This window comes from Mercurialis annua, linkage group LG3 (assembly GCF_937616625.2).
Source record: "Mercurialis annua linkage group LG3, ddMerAnnu1.2, whole genome shotgun sequence".
Classification (NCBI taxonomy): Eukaryota; Viridiplantae; Streptophyta; class Magnoliopsida; order Malpighiales; family Euphorbiaceae; genus Mercurialis; species Mercurialis annua.
Window position 1 is genome coordinate 5,664,846 of NC_065572.1, and position 14,874 is coordinate 5,679,719.

The 14,874-nt window shown below is 35.9% G+C and overlaps 3 protein-coding genes across 4 annotated transcripts; 1 reads left to right on the forward strand and 2 right to left on the reverse strand.

Moving 5' to 3' along the window:
- Positions 1-133: 133 nt before the first annotated feature.
- Positions 134-4,696, reverse strand: LOC126672045 (uncharacterized). Of its 2 annotated transcripts, XM_050365935.2 has the most exons (9): positions 4,090-4,696; positions 3,470-3,996; positions 2,373-2,423; positions 2,176-2,283; positions 1,312-1,407; positions 738-839; positions 594-653; positions 408-491; positions 134-304 (listed from the first exon to the last, which is right to left on the reverse strand). In XM_050365935.2, the coding sequence occupies exons 1-8, from the start codon at positions 4,583-4,585 to the stop codon at positions 426-428; spliced, it is 1,506 nt and encodes a 501-aa protein (XP_050221892.1). In that variant the 5' UTR covers positions 4,586-4,696; the 3' UTR covers positions 134-304; positions 408-425. The 2 variants fall into 2 exon arrangements, with proteins under 2 accessions (XP_050221892.1, XP_050221891.1); XM_050365934.2 differs by having other exon boundaries at positions 134-491.
- Positions 4,697-5,790: 1,094 nt separating this feature from the next.
- LOC126671962 (pentatricopeptide repeat-containing protein At5g14770, mitochondrial-like) lies at positions 5,791-10,709 on the forward strand. The gene is given in 6 exon segments (XM_050365808.2): positions 5,791-8,921; positions 8,924-9,107; positions 9,542-9,689; positions 9,771-9,897; positions 9,990-10,114; positions 10,317-10,709. Coding segments are annotated over 2 exon segments (3,063 nt in total). The 5' UTR covers positions 5,791-5,902; the 3' UTR covers positions 8,968-9,107; positions 9,542-9,689; positions 9,771-9,897; positions 9,990-10,114; positions 10,317-10,709.
- On the reverse strand, positions 10,534-13,966 carry LOC126671963 (maltose excess protein 1, chloroplastic-like). The gene is made up of 9 exons (XM_050365809.2): positions 13,565-13,966; positions 13,307-13,471; positions 12,776-13,066; positions 12,572-12,661; positions 12,052-12,153; positions 11,842-11,960; positions 11,284-11,346; positions 11,131-11,192; positions 10,534-11,017 (listed from the first exon to the last, which is right to left on the reverse strand). Exons 1-9 carry the CDS (start codon positions 13,808-13,810, stop codon positions 10,932-10,934), a joined length of 1,224 nt encoding a protein of 407 aa, XP_050221766.1. The 5' UTR covers positions 13,811-13,966; the 3' UTR covers positions 10,534-10,931.
- Between the last annotated feature and the right edge of the window lie 908 nt (positions 13,967-14,874).

Below are 14,874 nucleotides of genomic sequence, written 5' to 3' on the forward strand. Positions count from 1 at the left end.
GATCCAAATCCGTTTACATCGGATTCAAATCCGTTTAACTTCGTGCCGGTGTCTAAAATTGTCAAGGCTAACTTATTGTGCATGAAACTTGATAATCAAGCAACACTATCCCATCCAGTTGTCTAAAACATCATTGGAAAAAAACCATCTATTATTTCTTGTGATGAGCAAAATACTTTTGCACCCATTGTAAATACTACTGTATACTGCTACAACAATTCTAAACTAAACCAGTTGTATTCTTTAAATGAAGGCTGAGAAAAGCAAAAAGCTGAGGGAGCGGTGATGACGGTACCAAATATACCTTGTTCAGAAAAGAAAAGGAATCAAATGTAGGAAAAAATCAAAAGGAGAATTGAAAAATAAAAAAGTTTCCTCCTCTATTTTGCAAATGAGTATTAAAGTACCAAGAAAGCATGGTGTCATCACAGCAAGTGCTTCTCAACTACAGCCCTGCCGAACTTCTCCTGAACATCCTTCGGAGTTTCAATCTGAAAAATATAGAACAATAAGAAATAGCCCAAAAGAAATCGGTTAATTAAATGCAGCACGGAAAGGAAAATATCTCCATTAAATCAGGCTGCATCACTTACAGAATTCAAAGCTTTAAAAATAGCTTTAACAGTGTTATAAGGATTCCTAGAGCCGATGACCTGAGAATAGATTCAAGCTTTTAACACAAAAACTCATTACAGGATAATAACAAGTGAGGCAGATTCAGGTCAGAAGTACATTACCTTAGATTTGATATTTTTAAAACCAGTCAAACTCAAAATGGTTTCGACAATTTTTTTCCCTGCTGTCACGCCCGTTCTTGTTGAGGCCGGCCAGAGATACACCTACAGTAACAAACGAATAAAAAATGAAGTGAAGAAAACAATAAGGAGCCGTTCACTACAATTGAAGGGAAATGGAAATGATTCTCATTCCTCGTGTTTGATCATTGTGAAATCATCGTAGAATGGACATAAGATTTCTGCATCACTCTTCTCGTTATTTTAGGTTTCAAGTCAAATAGTCAAACAAGTTAAATTGACATTTCATTTATAAAATGATAAAAACAGTAATGATACTAATGTTTACTACACCAGAAGTTACAGACAATAACATTCCGATTTTTTAATTCAACCAATCAATATTCAAGAATTTACATTTTCCTTTTCCATTCTCATTCTCAATTCCCCCACCTCAAACTAAATGCCCCTAAGAGTACAAGCATGTTGTGCATACAGTAAATCAATATATGCATATTGAGATAGAGGTTGAGAGACAATAACAGACCATGTAGACAAAGAAACTACAATTATTTACCTTGGTTTTCTTATAAGTTGTTTGTATTGCGTGTGGAATAGTGTGCTCCTCATGCCGTTCTACATAGTGGAGATTTTGAAAGCATTTCTCACGTGCCTGTTATTAGAAACATAAGTTTAAAATATTGTCATTCTTTTTTATGCAAAACACATATAAAGTATGTAAGATGTGTATTAGCAAAGAATGTAATATGGCAGAGATCCATAAAGGTAATACTCATAATGAGTTATAAAAAAGAAGTTGGAAACATATTATGGTATGGTCCATAAAACAAGTCGAGCTAAAGAAAGGAAGAACGACATTGATATACTGACGTATTAAGACACATTGTCTGAAACAGCAGCAAAAATAAGGATTTCAAACCTTTTACCCGACTTGAATTAGCAAGAGTATTACTTCTATTAAATCTTTATCTACATATCTACTCAAGATCGTCAGAACAAACATCTCTTGATTAAACTACGAATTTGGCGGAATCATTCTCAAATGAGGTTTACTCATTTGGATCTAGTCCTAGTTCATCTTTTGCACCAGAGAAATTCTCTTTTTCTAATAAACATAGATAGAGTTTTGATATTTGAATGAAAAAACAAAAGAAATCAAGAAATAAGATTCAACTAAAGTAACATTGATACATGAATCAGAAAAGGCAGTCATGTAATACAGAATAGCAGGCATACTATGTGAAATCAAATATCCAGTAGATTCTATTAATACAGTAATATTGCAGATATCATATTCTCTGCAACATTAAAAGACACTTAGCCTGCAGCCTGGAAATACAGAACAGCCCACCACAGCATATAGCAGTAATATTCATGCCACATGACTTGTACTATCATGAGAAAACTACTACAACATTACCTTTTGCATAGCCACTGGAACAGCTGGGCCTCTAGCTTTAGCATAACCAACAACACCATGATAATTTCCACAAGCTAAAATAACAGAGTACTTGATCACTTGTCCACCCTAGAAATTTAAAATTTAAGAATATGAAGAAAGCATCAGGCACAGAACATCTTCACGTCAAAGGGAATTCAAAGACAAGGCGACAATACCTTTGTAACTTTACAAGTTCGATTGACATCTATCAATTTGATATCGAAGCCCTGCAATTATTCAATAACAATTTGAGTAAATAGGTGAATCATAATAACTGGTCAATGCATTCGCAGACCAACATGAATTTACTAAATACTGATATCAACAAATCAATTCTAGTAACTGCCAATGCCAATTTTCCAAATTTTACTCTTACATAGGGCAACCCATGTAAGATCCAAAAAAAAAAAAAACTGAAAGCTATTAGAAGAAAAGCAAGTGAGCAGAACTTAACTCTTAAGTATAAACCAGAGTTACAATAGATATCAAATACCTTCATTAGTAATCAACAGTCCTCAAACAACTGAAAATCCCAGAAGACGAGGCATAATCGACAATAAAATTGGACTATCTAATATTAATCATCATACCAATAAAATCCTCTTGTTAATTCTGTCCACTAAAAAGCAGCAGAGCAGATGACTTGTTTCAAAATTACGGATAGACAGAACAAATTCATAAGCACAATTTGGAGGACACAGTAGCGTTTTTAACAGCTTAACTAAATGACCTAAAAGTCTCAAACACATCAACCACTAGATAGTTCAACAATTCAATTGGTGATATCCAGAATAGAAGATGGAACAAATGGAATTCATTAATATAGGAACAGAAATAACAATGTTCTTAACATTACAGTCTACAGATAACCCCAAAAACTGAAAAACAGTTGGAAACAAAGTTCAAACTAAGGTAGTCCGTATCAGAAAAACTCCCAAGTTAAAAATTTAAAATAAGCTAAATGTAGTGACAAAATGTTGTGGAAAACATTTGTTCTTCAATTAGCCAAAGTTACTGGCGAAGTCATCAAGTAGTTAGCAGTAAGCCCTAAGCACGGAAGCACCGTAAAAGGAAATGTATAAATAGAAAATGCAGCAGATAGAATTTGTTCCTTGATATGCCAAAGTCACTTTACAGACAAAGGAATAAGCAGTAAGCATTGAGCAAGTATTTCCCTTAACTTTTGAATCTCATAATTAAATTACGAAATATCTACCCCTAATTATATGAAGCTATAAGAGACGTGTATGAACCAAGAGACAATATCACATACCTTCCGAAACATTGGCCTTCTTTTCTTTTCGGTCAAGGAATTCCTATCCTCTGCAAGACCTCTAATCTCCTCCTCCAGAAGCTTCCCCTTCTTTCCAAAGGTATGATCTAAATCAGCCAACTTCTCCTCAAGTTTCTTATCAATAGCATTAAGCTTCTCTATCAAAATATCATCTCTTTCCTTCATGTCATCAAACTCCTCCACATCATCGTCATCATCCTCACCTTGTATCATCTGTTTCTCTTTTTCAAATCCAGCATTATCCATAATATCAACATTAAACCCAGCTTTCGCATGCTGAAAAATTCCATAATTAGCCGGATTATTAGGATCATAAGCCTCCTTCCATTCAACCAACCTCATTGCCCTATTCAACTTATGCTGAAGAATAAACTTTTCTTTCCCTTCGGCTACTTTTAAACGATTCATCAACTCACCAATAACCCTATATTCAGGTCTAAGCTTAAAATGCTTATCTTCAAACTTGTCGATTTTATTCATCCATTTGAACGCATCGTCAAGTGTCTCTGCGAATCAATTAACATAACAATCACAACTAATTAGTCCAATTAATCAAAATCACAATAAAATAACATATAAAAGCAATACAATCAAACTACCAGAAGCAACAAAATTGTCAAGAAACTCTTTATGCCGCTCGTGTTTCTTCTTAAACAGATCAAATTTCTTTTTCGAAGCTTCTCTACCAAACCATTCATCATCCGCCTCACTGTCCGAATCCGGAGGCTCGTTGGGTTGCCCTTTATCAGGCTTGAGCTTGTCCTTCTCTAATTTCTCAATAATTGGGCCAATGCCCAAATAATCCTCTTCATCTTCTTGATCAATTTCCTTGGCATCAAGTCCAGCTCGTTTTTTCGCCTCTCTTTCTCGCTGTTTTTCGCGTTCGAGCTCTGCCAGGAGGTCTTGAACGGCGCGGTTGGAGGGGGCCCGGAATGTGGAGAAATGGGATATAGATGAGTTGAGAAGTGGTAGTGTTTGGGGAGTGGGAAAGTGTGGGAAAGTTGAGATTTCCCGGGAAAGTTGAGGAATAGGTGGCTTTCTTGGTTTTTTTAGGGATTGATAGAGGAGAAGACGGGACCATGATTTTGGGATCATTTGTTTGTTTGGTTGATTGGTTAATGGATCATTTCGAGATTGAAAGAAATGGAAAATGAGGAGGTGTTAGGGTTTTTCTTTGATTCTAAACCCTTGAAGCAGTTGGGGACGAAAGAGAAATGTATTAAATGCTTCAAAGCCCCTTATTATTTGTCTTTATTTATGTTTTAGTGCCTATTGTTTCCTTTAGAGTTTCTCATTAGTTAATCACATACTATTAAATTACCAAAAATTTAATCACAATTGACCACCAGTTGTATTTTATTTTTTCAAATTTATCACCGGTTTAAAATCTGACAAATTTAAACTGACTGAGCAAATAAATAGTGATGTGGTAAAACACGTCAGGTTCCATATATAAAGGTTGAATGAAAGAATTTGTAATATATACGAAAATTTTGAAAAGTAATGATAAAATTGAAAAGATGTGCTTTTATTGTAATTTAACTCTCAAAATTATTTTGCTACATCACAGTTTGTTTGCCTGATTAGTTCAAATTCGCCAGATTTTAAACCGGTTATAGATTTAAAAAAGACTTACTAACAAAAAAAAAAACTCACCTTTTAGCCCCTTTTCAAATGCACCCTGATGTTGTAATTTTGTCAGCTGCACCCTAATTCGCACTTTTGGTTTTCAATTTCACCCTCAAGTACTAAATTGATCTCTTCTCCATTTGGAAAAAATTAAAATAAGTCATCCATTTTTAACTTTTTATGTGGAAAATAGTTCAAACGAGTATTTTATAAGGGTTTTTATGAACTTTTCTCGAGTAAAAAAGAGTCCAATTTGATTTTAAGGGTGGAATTAAAACCCAAAAGTGCGAATTAGGGTGCAACTGCCAATATTGCAACGTCAGGGTGCAACTGAAAAGGGATTAAAAGGTGGAGTTTTTTTTTGGTTATTAAGCCTTTAAAAAAGTTTGGAAAATAGTGATTTTATATTACTAACTTTCGAAAAAACATAATTAATTTATAAAACTCTTCAATAATCTATATAGTACCTTTAAGTTAATGTATTTTTCAGCAATGACAATAGTAATAATAATAATAATAGATTTGTTAGTGTTAATTTCGGAAACATTAGTGATCAAATTGTTTATTTAAGTAAACTCAGGAGTGTTTCACACAATTAAAACCTAAAGATTATTCACGTCAAAAACGACATCGTTTACTCTTTCCCTTGATTTGATTGCTTCCTTGGTTACTCGTACTCCCCCAGTCCTACAGAAATAACACAGAGAGCCATGAAAGCTCTAAACCACACCAACAAAACACAAACCATTCAACTCTAACTAAAAACCAAGAGTGTGTAGAATTATGTTAAAGCATTTAAAGAACCGAACAGAATCCCTCTTCCCCTCAAATTTTCTCCCCAAATCCTCCACTTTCTCACCAACCAAACACCTTTCTCCCTCCAATCCAAACCCCCACCAATACCCAACACCCTCAAAACCCTCAACTCACTTCCATCACATTCACACCAACACAATTCCACCATTAAAATCAAATCTTTACGCCTCATTTTTCTGCACTTTAATACACCTATACTTAACCTGTGGCCGCCTCTCAAAAGCCACACAGTCATACCATGACATGAGGAAACACACCATTGTTCCAACTTTACCCCTTTGGAATCAACTTATTTACCATTTCAATGCCTATGGTTTGGTTTCTCAGGTATGTGATCTTTACAGTGACATGTTGTTTTGTGGAGTGTTCCCTAATGTTTTTACTCACAATGTATTGGTACATGCTTGGTGTAAAATGGGGGATTTAGCTTTAGCTTTAGATTTGCTTAGAAATGTTAATATTGAGGTTGATACAGTTAGTTATAATACAGTTATCTGGGGGTTTTGTCAGCATGGTTTGGTTCAACAGGCTTTTGGGTTGTTGTCAATTATGGTAAAGAATGGTACTTTGTTTGATGTTGTTACTTGTAATTTATTGGTCAAAGGTTTTTGTCGAATCGGGTTGGTGAATTACGGAGAGCGGGTTATGGATAGTTTGGTTAGTGGGGGGATTTGTAAAGATGTTGTTAGTTTTAATACTTTGATTGATGGGTATTGTAAAGTAGGAGAAATGAGGTATGCGCTCGACTTGGTCGAAAAAATGAGGAAACAAGGTGTATTGCCTGATATTGTTAGTTATAATACTTTGATTAATGGGTTTTGCAGAACTGGTGAGTTTGATAAAGCTAAGAATCTGCTTGATGAAATTTTGGGGTCTAGTGATAGAAAAATTAAAGATGGGAATCTCAGTTTAGAAGCAAACCTTATCACGTACACCACCGTCATAAGCACGTACTGTAAGCAGCATGGGCTCGAGGAAGCGAGTTCTTTATGTGCAAAAATGATTCAAAATGGTTTTTTGCCTGATGTAGTTACTTATAGTTCCATTGTGAATGGCCTTTGCAAGGAAGGGAATTTATTCAAAGCAAAAGAATTGTTGAGTGAGATGGAAGAGATGGGTGTGGATCTCAATCATGTTGTTCATACTACTCTAATTGATTCGTTACTTAAAGCAGGGCGTTCTTGGGAAGCTTTTGCCTATCAAAGTCAAATGTTGATTCGTGGAATTACCTTTGATTTAATTATGTGCACCACATTGGTTGACGGACTTTTCAAGTCCGGTAAGCCCGAGGAAGCAGAGGACATATTCAGGAATCTTTCAAAACTTAATCTTATTCCAAATGTTGTTACTTACACGGCATTGATTGATGGATTTTGCAAGTTAGGCTACATGGAAAGGGTGGAGTCTCTTTTGCAAGAAATGGAGGAGAAACATATAATTCCAAATGTTGTCACTTATTCATCTATTATAAATAGCTATACAAAGAAAGGATTGCTAGATGAAGCGATAAACATTATGAAGAAGATGCTAGACAGAAATATTATGCCAAATGCCTATAGTTATGCTGCCCTAATTGATGGCTATAGCAAGGCAGGTAAACAAGATATTGCTATTGAACTCTATAGTCAGATGAAATTGAGTGGATTGGACGAGACTAATGTTCTATTTGATGTTCTCATAAACAAGCTGAAAAGAGATGGAAAACATGATAAAGCTGAGGAATTGCATAAAGATATGGTTTCCAGGGGCTTGTTACTTGACTGTGTTAACTACACGTCTCTAATGGATGCCTTCTTCAAGGTGGGAAATAAGTTCGCTGCTTTAAAGATATTTGAAGAAATGACGGAGAAAAATATACCATTTGATATTGTTGCATACAATGTGCTAATGAATGGTCTCTTGAAAAGCGACAACTATGAAGCGAAATCTGTTTATACTCGAATTAGAGAAATGGGGTTGGCTTCAGACTGTGCTAGTTATAATACTATGATTAGTGCATACTGCAAGCGTGGGAAATTAGACGATGCATTTGAATTGTGGAATGAGATGAAAAGCTGCAACATAATGCCAAGTTCCATAACATGCAATATCCTAGTAATAGGGCTTTCAGAAGCTGGTGAGACTGAAAAAGCAATCAATGTTCTGAATGAAATGTTGAGTTGGGGCATTCACCCTAACCTGGTTACCCATAGGACTCTTCTTAATGCATCTGCAAAAAGTAGAAAGGCTGAAGCAGTCTTACAAATGCATGAGCAACTTGTTCATATGGGACTTAAGGTCAATCAAGAAGTTTTCAACAATCTGATTGTTGTCTTGTGCAGGCTAGGCATGACTAGAAAAGCCACTTCAGTGTTGAATGGCATGATCAGATATGGACTTTTACCCGACACTATTACTTATAATGCCCTGATTCGTGGATACTGTGAAAGCAGTCATGTCAAGAAAGCTCTAGCCACTTATACTCACATGTTAAATGAAGGAGTTTCTCCAAATATTACTACTTATAATCTCCTTCTAGGTGGTCTTTTAAGAGCCAGTTTGATAGCAGAGGCAAATGAATTATTTGACAAAATGAAGGAAAGCAGCTTTGACCCTGATGCTTCAACTTACGATACTTTAATCGCTGGATATGCCAGGATTGGCAATGTGAAAGAATCCATAAAGCAGTACTGTAAAATGATTGCTCAAGGCTTTGTTCCGAAAACTAGCACATATAATGTGCTAATCAGTGCTTTTGCTAAGGCGGGAAAGATGCACCAGGCAAGAGAGCTTCTAAATGAGATGCAAGTGAGAAGTGTAGCCCCAAATTGTTGTACCTATGATATATTAATATGTGGATGGTGCAATTCATCTAAAAGCGCAGATCTAGACAGGAGAGAAAAAAAGACACACCGAACTGAGGCGAAAAATATGATAGTAGAAATGAAGGACAAAGGGTTTATCCCAAGCAAAAATTCTATCGCCTGTATCAGTTCTACATTTTCTAGAGAGGAGATACATGTGATGCTGAGAAGCTGTTAAATGAAATATAGAAAGTACCTTACAGGAGGGGTGAAAATATAGGACAAGCACAGCCTGCCTTTTCTGTGCCCGTTGACATGCGTATTGCCGCATTGATACCCGATGCTTCTTTTCTATTGATGCTCTCAAATGCATGAGATAGAGTGCACTGGTATGGATTTTTTAAAATATTGTTTCTTATTCTGTTAGGTATTTGAATTTTATGACTAACAGTAAGAGAGAGTTAGGTGGTGAAAGGTTTCATAAATGCTTCTGGTTTTTTCTTCTTTACTATAGTTTGATCTATTTTAATCAATAGCCAGAATCAGTATCTTGATTATTTGGATCCATTTTATGTTCACCCATGATTTAGTAATTTATGAACTTCGTTTTCTGTGCATTTGCTCATGTAGTCGACATGTCATTTTGTTCTTACTAAAATGCAAATTGCAGTTTCCAACGAACTTTTGTTTTTTTAGCCCTATGAATATAAAATCATCTTATTCTGAGGTGAGTGATGTATTTGAGTAGTTGGCTTGTTTTTAATTGCTTTAGATTGTGCTTTACATATTTATCATTATATAACTGTTGCAATTATCTCTGCAGCACTGCCTCTGGCTCTCAACTTCGTACTTAAGTCTGTGATATCTCATGTTCATGTGCTGCGGAATGAATGCAAAATTGTGTCGCACTTCCAGCTTGAGATGGAAAGCGGGCTGCAGATTGATGGAAAATGGAGACAGGCGCATAGTCTGTGAGCATCTTTTCCTATTGCTTGATGGTGATTTCATGGTACATTGAACTAATCAGGTCTCTTGGTTTTCTATGACCATAGATTCCTGCTGGACAGTTTTATTGCTTATTTATTCAGAAGGTGCGCCCATTTCATTTGTTCCTCATAATGTTGACTTGAACAGTTGGATATCTGATGGCGAAGTTATCCTATTATATGAAAAGATCGGGTTTTCTTACAATTTATCTTATTAAAGCTTACAGATGATTATCCCAAGCAAAATGGGATTTTTTTTCCCATCTTAACATTGTTTTTCCGCAGCTAACACGTGATAAGTTTATCTGTGGAGGCTTCTATATCGTATTTTACAACTCGGAGACCTTCGCATCTAAGAATCTAAGATTTAGATGTAGATGTTGTTTGATTGTCCCCATCAGAATTGACAGGTAAGTTATTGAAACATTTTTCCAATATTTTTTCTGTACTTGCTTCTGAGTTAAAATATCATATTGCATTTATCTTACGCGTCAACTTGTCAAGTCTTATATATATTTCGGCATTTACTTTCTCCGTTTCCGGAAACGCTTTTGCAACTTAGAAACTTTTTATTTATAATCTATTTAATAATTTTACCGTTTTTCATTTCAGCATTCTCGTTTCTGTGCAACATAGTAGTGCACTAGAAGTCCCTCAAAGTGAAGCGGAGGAAGCAGCTGCAGCAGCAGCAGCCGGACTCAAGAAAACTGGCTATAATGAGACAACTCTGTGATCGATGAGACAACCCCGAGCTATATGATTTCATATACATATGCAAATAGAAGCTGACACTGAAATTTCTAGAGAGGATACAAGAGAACTATGGATATTCATGGAAATAAGCGATATATAAAATCAAGAAGAGAAATGAACAATTAGTTAGACTTAGAGCTAATGTTTTGGTGGATCTATTTAAATAGTATTGATTCATCTTAGACTTTGAGATTGATAGGAACTAGACATTTTGTTCCAAGAATATAGATCATACAAATCTCACTGGCATTATTTCACTCTTGTATATCGTAGCCTTGAAATGAAATGCATTCAATGTTAAAAATAATCTAACTCTAATAACTACAATCTCAATTTGGCAAGACAAGCGTATGACTAGCACTGTCCGGTTGATAGTGTCACTGAACTTTAATGCTTCGTGCATAAGCAGAGTCTTGAGATTTGGTTGTCTTAAGTCTTAATATCATTGAAACTTCATGGCGGCTCAGTTAAAGTTCAAGATGAGCCAGAAACCAACTCTTTCAAAGATGTCAAAGGCGAGCTATGTCCATATACAACAGTGTCTTTCCACAAAGCCATTCCTGTTAAAAATGAAAAAAAAACATGTCGGATTTGGTTAAGAATTATTGCATTAGTCATTCAGAATACTATTAATGCAAATTTTCGTATGGACTGCAGAAGGATAGAGGTCAACCTATCCATGAAACCAAACCAATCGTTGCTGCCAGAAAAAATTCCCTGCTGATACTGTTCAGACTGAAATTCCCGTAATTGTCAGTCGAACGTTCAAATTTCTGCACTAGACTAAGAAAAAATAAATGCAACCAGAAGATAAAAGATGGATTACCAGTACATCCACAAAATATTTCCATATCCGTAAAAGAGTGAAGCCCAGGTCGAACCAGTGAACCTGCAACACAGTAGAATCGGCATCATTAACAAATGAATAGTAAATGCATGGACTAGTAAGTATCAAAGACACATTTCCTTTTCTCACAGGAAGCCCTACTCAAAACTACTAATACTCTCATTGGGAGTGCGGGAAGGTGCCAGTGTCAATGAGATACATCAGTAAAATCATAAAATACTAATTTGTCAAACAAAGGTATAACATTAAGAACTACCAATTATAAATTAATCAATTTGTTATTTAATTGTGTACAAGACTGAAAAGAACATTTTGGGAGATTATACAGTTCAAGCTGCTCTAGGAATGCGGTGCTCTCCAGAATTATTAGCTTTTATCAGAGGCAGGATAAAAATTATGCTTCAGGATTTTAAAACCAACAGAAGAAGATTGTAGCTTAATTACTCAAACTTGTTAAAACACTGGTATTAAAACGAATATAGGTTAGATGTGAAACACTAAAAGGTTGAGAGGTTGTTTGCAGGACAATGGCATTACCACATGAAATCACGGATGAAGAGTGCACGAGGGATCATTAGTCCATTTCCCATCATAGCAAGCAGCATTGAGATTGCTGATAAGCCTTTAATATTCTCAGGATTGAGGAAATTTGTCCACTAAAGATAGAAAGCACCCGTCTTGATCAGAGATGTATGCACAGCAAAATCAGTAAGGTAAAAATTTTAACTGGGAGAAATCAGAGATTACCATCTGTGAAACCGGCATCCACATGAAAAGAAAAGTTGCAGTCCATCCAGATAATCCTCCAACAAATTTAGCTCCTTTTTCCGAAAGCTTACCTGTCCTTGCCTACATATTTTAGCAGCTGTGAGTCTAAAAGGGTGCTGAATTTTCAGATCTCTACTGCTCGATGTAAGAGAACAAACAAAGATAAAATAATGGAAGATACGAAAAGTTTATAGTATAACTGTCTAACACACTCAGGCAAACAGGATGATGGACTCCCAAGATATAGAACACCCTAATTAGTGTAACATTTTTCAAATAGCTACTTCGCCTTGCACTGAAATGTTTGATTTTACAACATGGGAATTGCCAAAAATCAAAATCTAGACCTTTTGTGTCTACTATGTTAAATAGCCATTCAATCCAAAAACTTAAATTTGTTAGATGAGACTCCAGTAATAATTTTATCATCTCTAATATTAATATATGAGCATCGCCGTGTCTTGCTAATGAAAGCACAGATGAAATCTTACAAGCTTACCATTATAACAGCTGCAAGAGCTACGACAAATGATACTGTCCAAGGCAAGATGCTGTTAGGAATATACGGGACAAAAGTAGACCACATGACCTGCAACTCAATTCACAAATTTGTCAAAGTGCAGACTAAAACGTTCACTTCCAGGTCCGAAATACACATCACAATAGACACAGATTATAAACACCACGAACTATAAAACATCACCTGAGGAAGAGCTGAAAGTCCAGCAACAGTAATAAAATCCTCCCAAAACCGCCAAACGCCAGCATTAAGCTTGCCAAGATAATTGAGGAAATTCAAAACTAGACCAGCAGCCACAACGACTGAAGTAACCACAAATTGCGGTAGAGGCATAGCTTCTGCAATTGCCAGCTGAGTAATTACAATGAAAATAGATATCACCCCAAGCGTTTGCACCACAATTACCTCTTTTTCTTTCTTTTTCACAAAGTAAGACAATAAAGATAGATTTCCAAGCAACCCAGTAAACATCCCCTGCATTCAAAACCTCTCATCAAGTTAAAAACAGAAAACCCTTGACCAAATTAGGAATAATTACCAACGAGTTATACTTCAAATGATATAAGCACTGGGCAGCATTCTGCCAAGGTCCTAGGTTCTATTCTTCCTAAGCGCTCCTCCTTCCCAATTATCAAAAAGAAAAAATGAACCACGACCTAAGCATTATTGCGCAGCGCTTATACCATTTGCTTGTTTGTTCCTGTATGAACTTACGAGCCATGGAACTGCAAAAAGTGCAGCTTTATTGCCAGCCATTAAATTCTGTGCATTTAGAATGATCTGAGGCATTTGAAGCACTAAAAATGGGATATTTGCAGCTCCTGAAAATTTGGCAGTCCATGAATCCCAACTCTCCAAGCTCTTCACATCAACTGAACCCTTTATGCAATATCCACAAACAAAATCAAACCAACAAAATAAAATTCCATTCAATTATCACAAAAATGAGATCTTTTCATTGTTTTACAATACCTGATGAAGTGGGTGGGGAACATCAGAGTCAAGAGCAGGCACAGGACCAAAACGGCGATGGTGAAGCGAAGTAAACGACAATTGGGTATTGAAATGAGGCTTGAAACGAGCAACAGAAAGCGTCTTTGGAGAATTAACGGAATGTGAAAGTGAGTGGCAACGGAAATTGTGAGATGGGTATAAGGAATAATGCTTGGTGGGTGCTGTTGAAGAAGCTAACGGCGCTAACAGAGACTTATTAGCCATGACTGTATGACAATGGGGTTCAATCTTTGATTAAAAAGATGTATTTTTGATCACTGAACTGTGAGAATTAATAGTAAGAAGAAGAGAGTGGCAGTGTGTACAAGAGTATGGAGGAGAAGGAAAGAGAGAGAGTGAGATTGGGCGGTGTGCGAATCTCTAAGTGACACGTGGATGAAGGGTGAATAGATATTTGCTTGCGGGCTGTAGGGTGAGCATGGTCGGTTCGGTTCTTTTCTGTTCCAAATCAACCGAAGTCGATGATGCGGAATTTTCCGTAATCTTCGACCGAACCGGACTTTTTTTAACCAAATATCAAACTGTTTTTGGCCAAAAAATTTATAGGTTTGGTTCGGTTTAATGACAGTGATATCAGAGTTCGTGATAGGGAAAAGTATTTCAAAATTTGGTTTGGATTTATTTTCAAAATTAAATACACATTTATAAAAAAATCAAAAATTTAGATCTAAAGTCAAAAAATCCTCAATTCTCTTGAAAAATTCGATTAGGTCAATTTTTTTGGTTATTTTGGTTTTACAACCTCCAAATACAAACAGTTAACCGAATTCCAAACTTTTTAAAATCGGCTGTTTTTATTAAAAAAACCGAACCAAACAATAAATTTTAATTTGGCTCATTTTGATTTTATTAATCTGGTTCGATTTCTGCTCACCAGTAGCTGGTTGAGGCTGAATTGGGTTGTGTAGGGGCGAAGAACATCTGAGGATTCATTGGGGTATGAATTTGAGATCCGTGGAAAGTGACAAGTGTGGGTGTGAAAGATATTTAATGGGATTAGCCATGGCTATAGGAAATGTATAAAAGAGGGTGCTTTTTGTTTGGTTTAGTATATTGGAAGGAGAAAGTTTGACAGATTGGATCTTGTCCTTGGGATTGGTGATGAGATGGTGAGTTTTACGTTACTTTGATTATGTTGACCCATATAATGTGCTTATCATCAAGAGTATTATTCCACTAAATAATAATTATTAGGCTTATCTCCTTAAAATCCCCCCACCTTTTACCCCCAATTCATTTATACCCTCACGTTGTAAAACCACCAAATA

What these genes read in the sequence shown, in the direction of transcription:
- LOC126672045 (XM_050365935.2), bottom strand. Translation starts at nt 4,585, where the DNA reads ATGATCCCAAAATCATGGTCCCGTCTTCTCCTCTATCAATCCCTAAAA. An exon ending in GAAGGCCAATGTTTCGGAAG is followed by an intron (nt 2,424 to 3,469) that starts GTATGTGATATT and finishes GAATAATTGCAG; the next exon opens with GGCTTCGATATCAAATTGAT. An exon ending in TTTTTAAAGCTTTGAATTCT is followed by an intron (nt 492 to 593) that starts GTAAGTGATGCA and finishes TATATTTTTCAG; the next exon opens with ATTGAAACTCCGAAGGATGT.
- LOC126671963 (XM_050365809.2), bottom strand. Translation starts at nt 13,810, where the DNA reads ATGGCTAATAAGTCTCTGTTAGCGCCGTTAGCTTCTTCAACAGCACCC. An exon ending in CTCTTGCAGCTGTTATAATG is followed by an intron (nt 12,154 to 12,571) that starts GTAAGCTTGTAA and finishes TAAAATATGTAG; the next exon opens with GCAAGGACAGGTAAGCTTTC. An exon ending in TTCATCCGTGATTTCATGTG is followed by an intron (nt 11,347 to 11,841) that starts GTAATGCCATTG and finishes ACTGTGTTGCAG; the next exon opens with GTTCACTGGTTCGACCTGGG.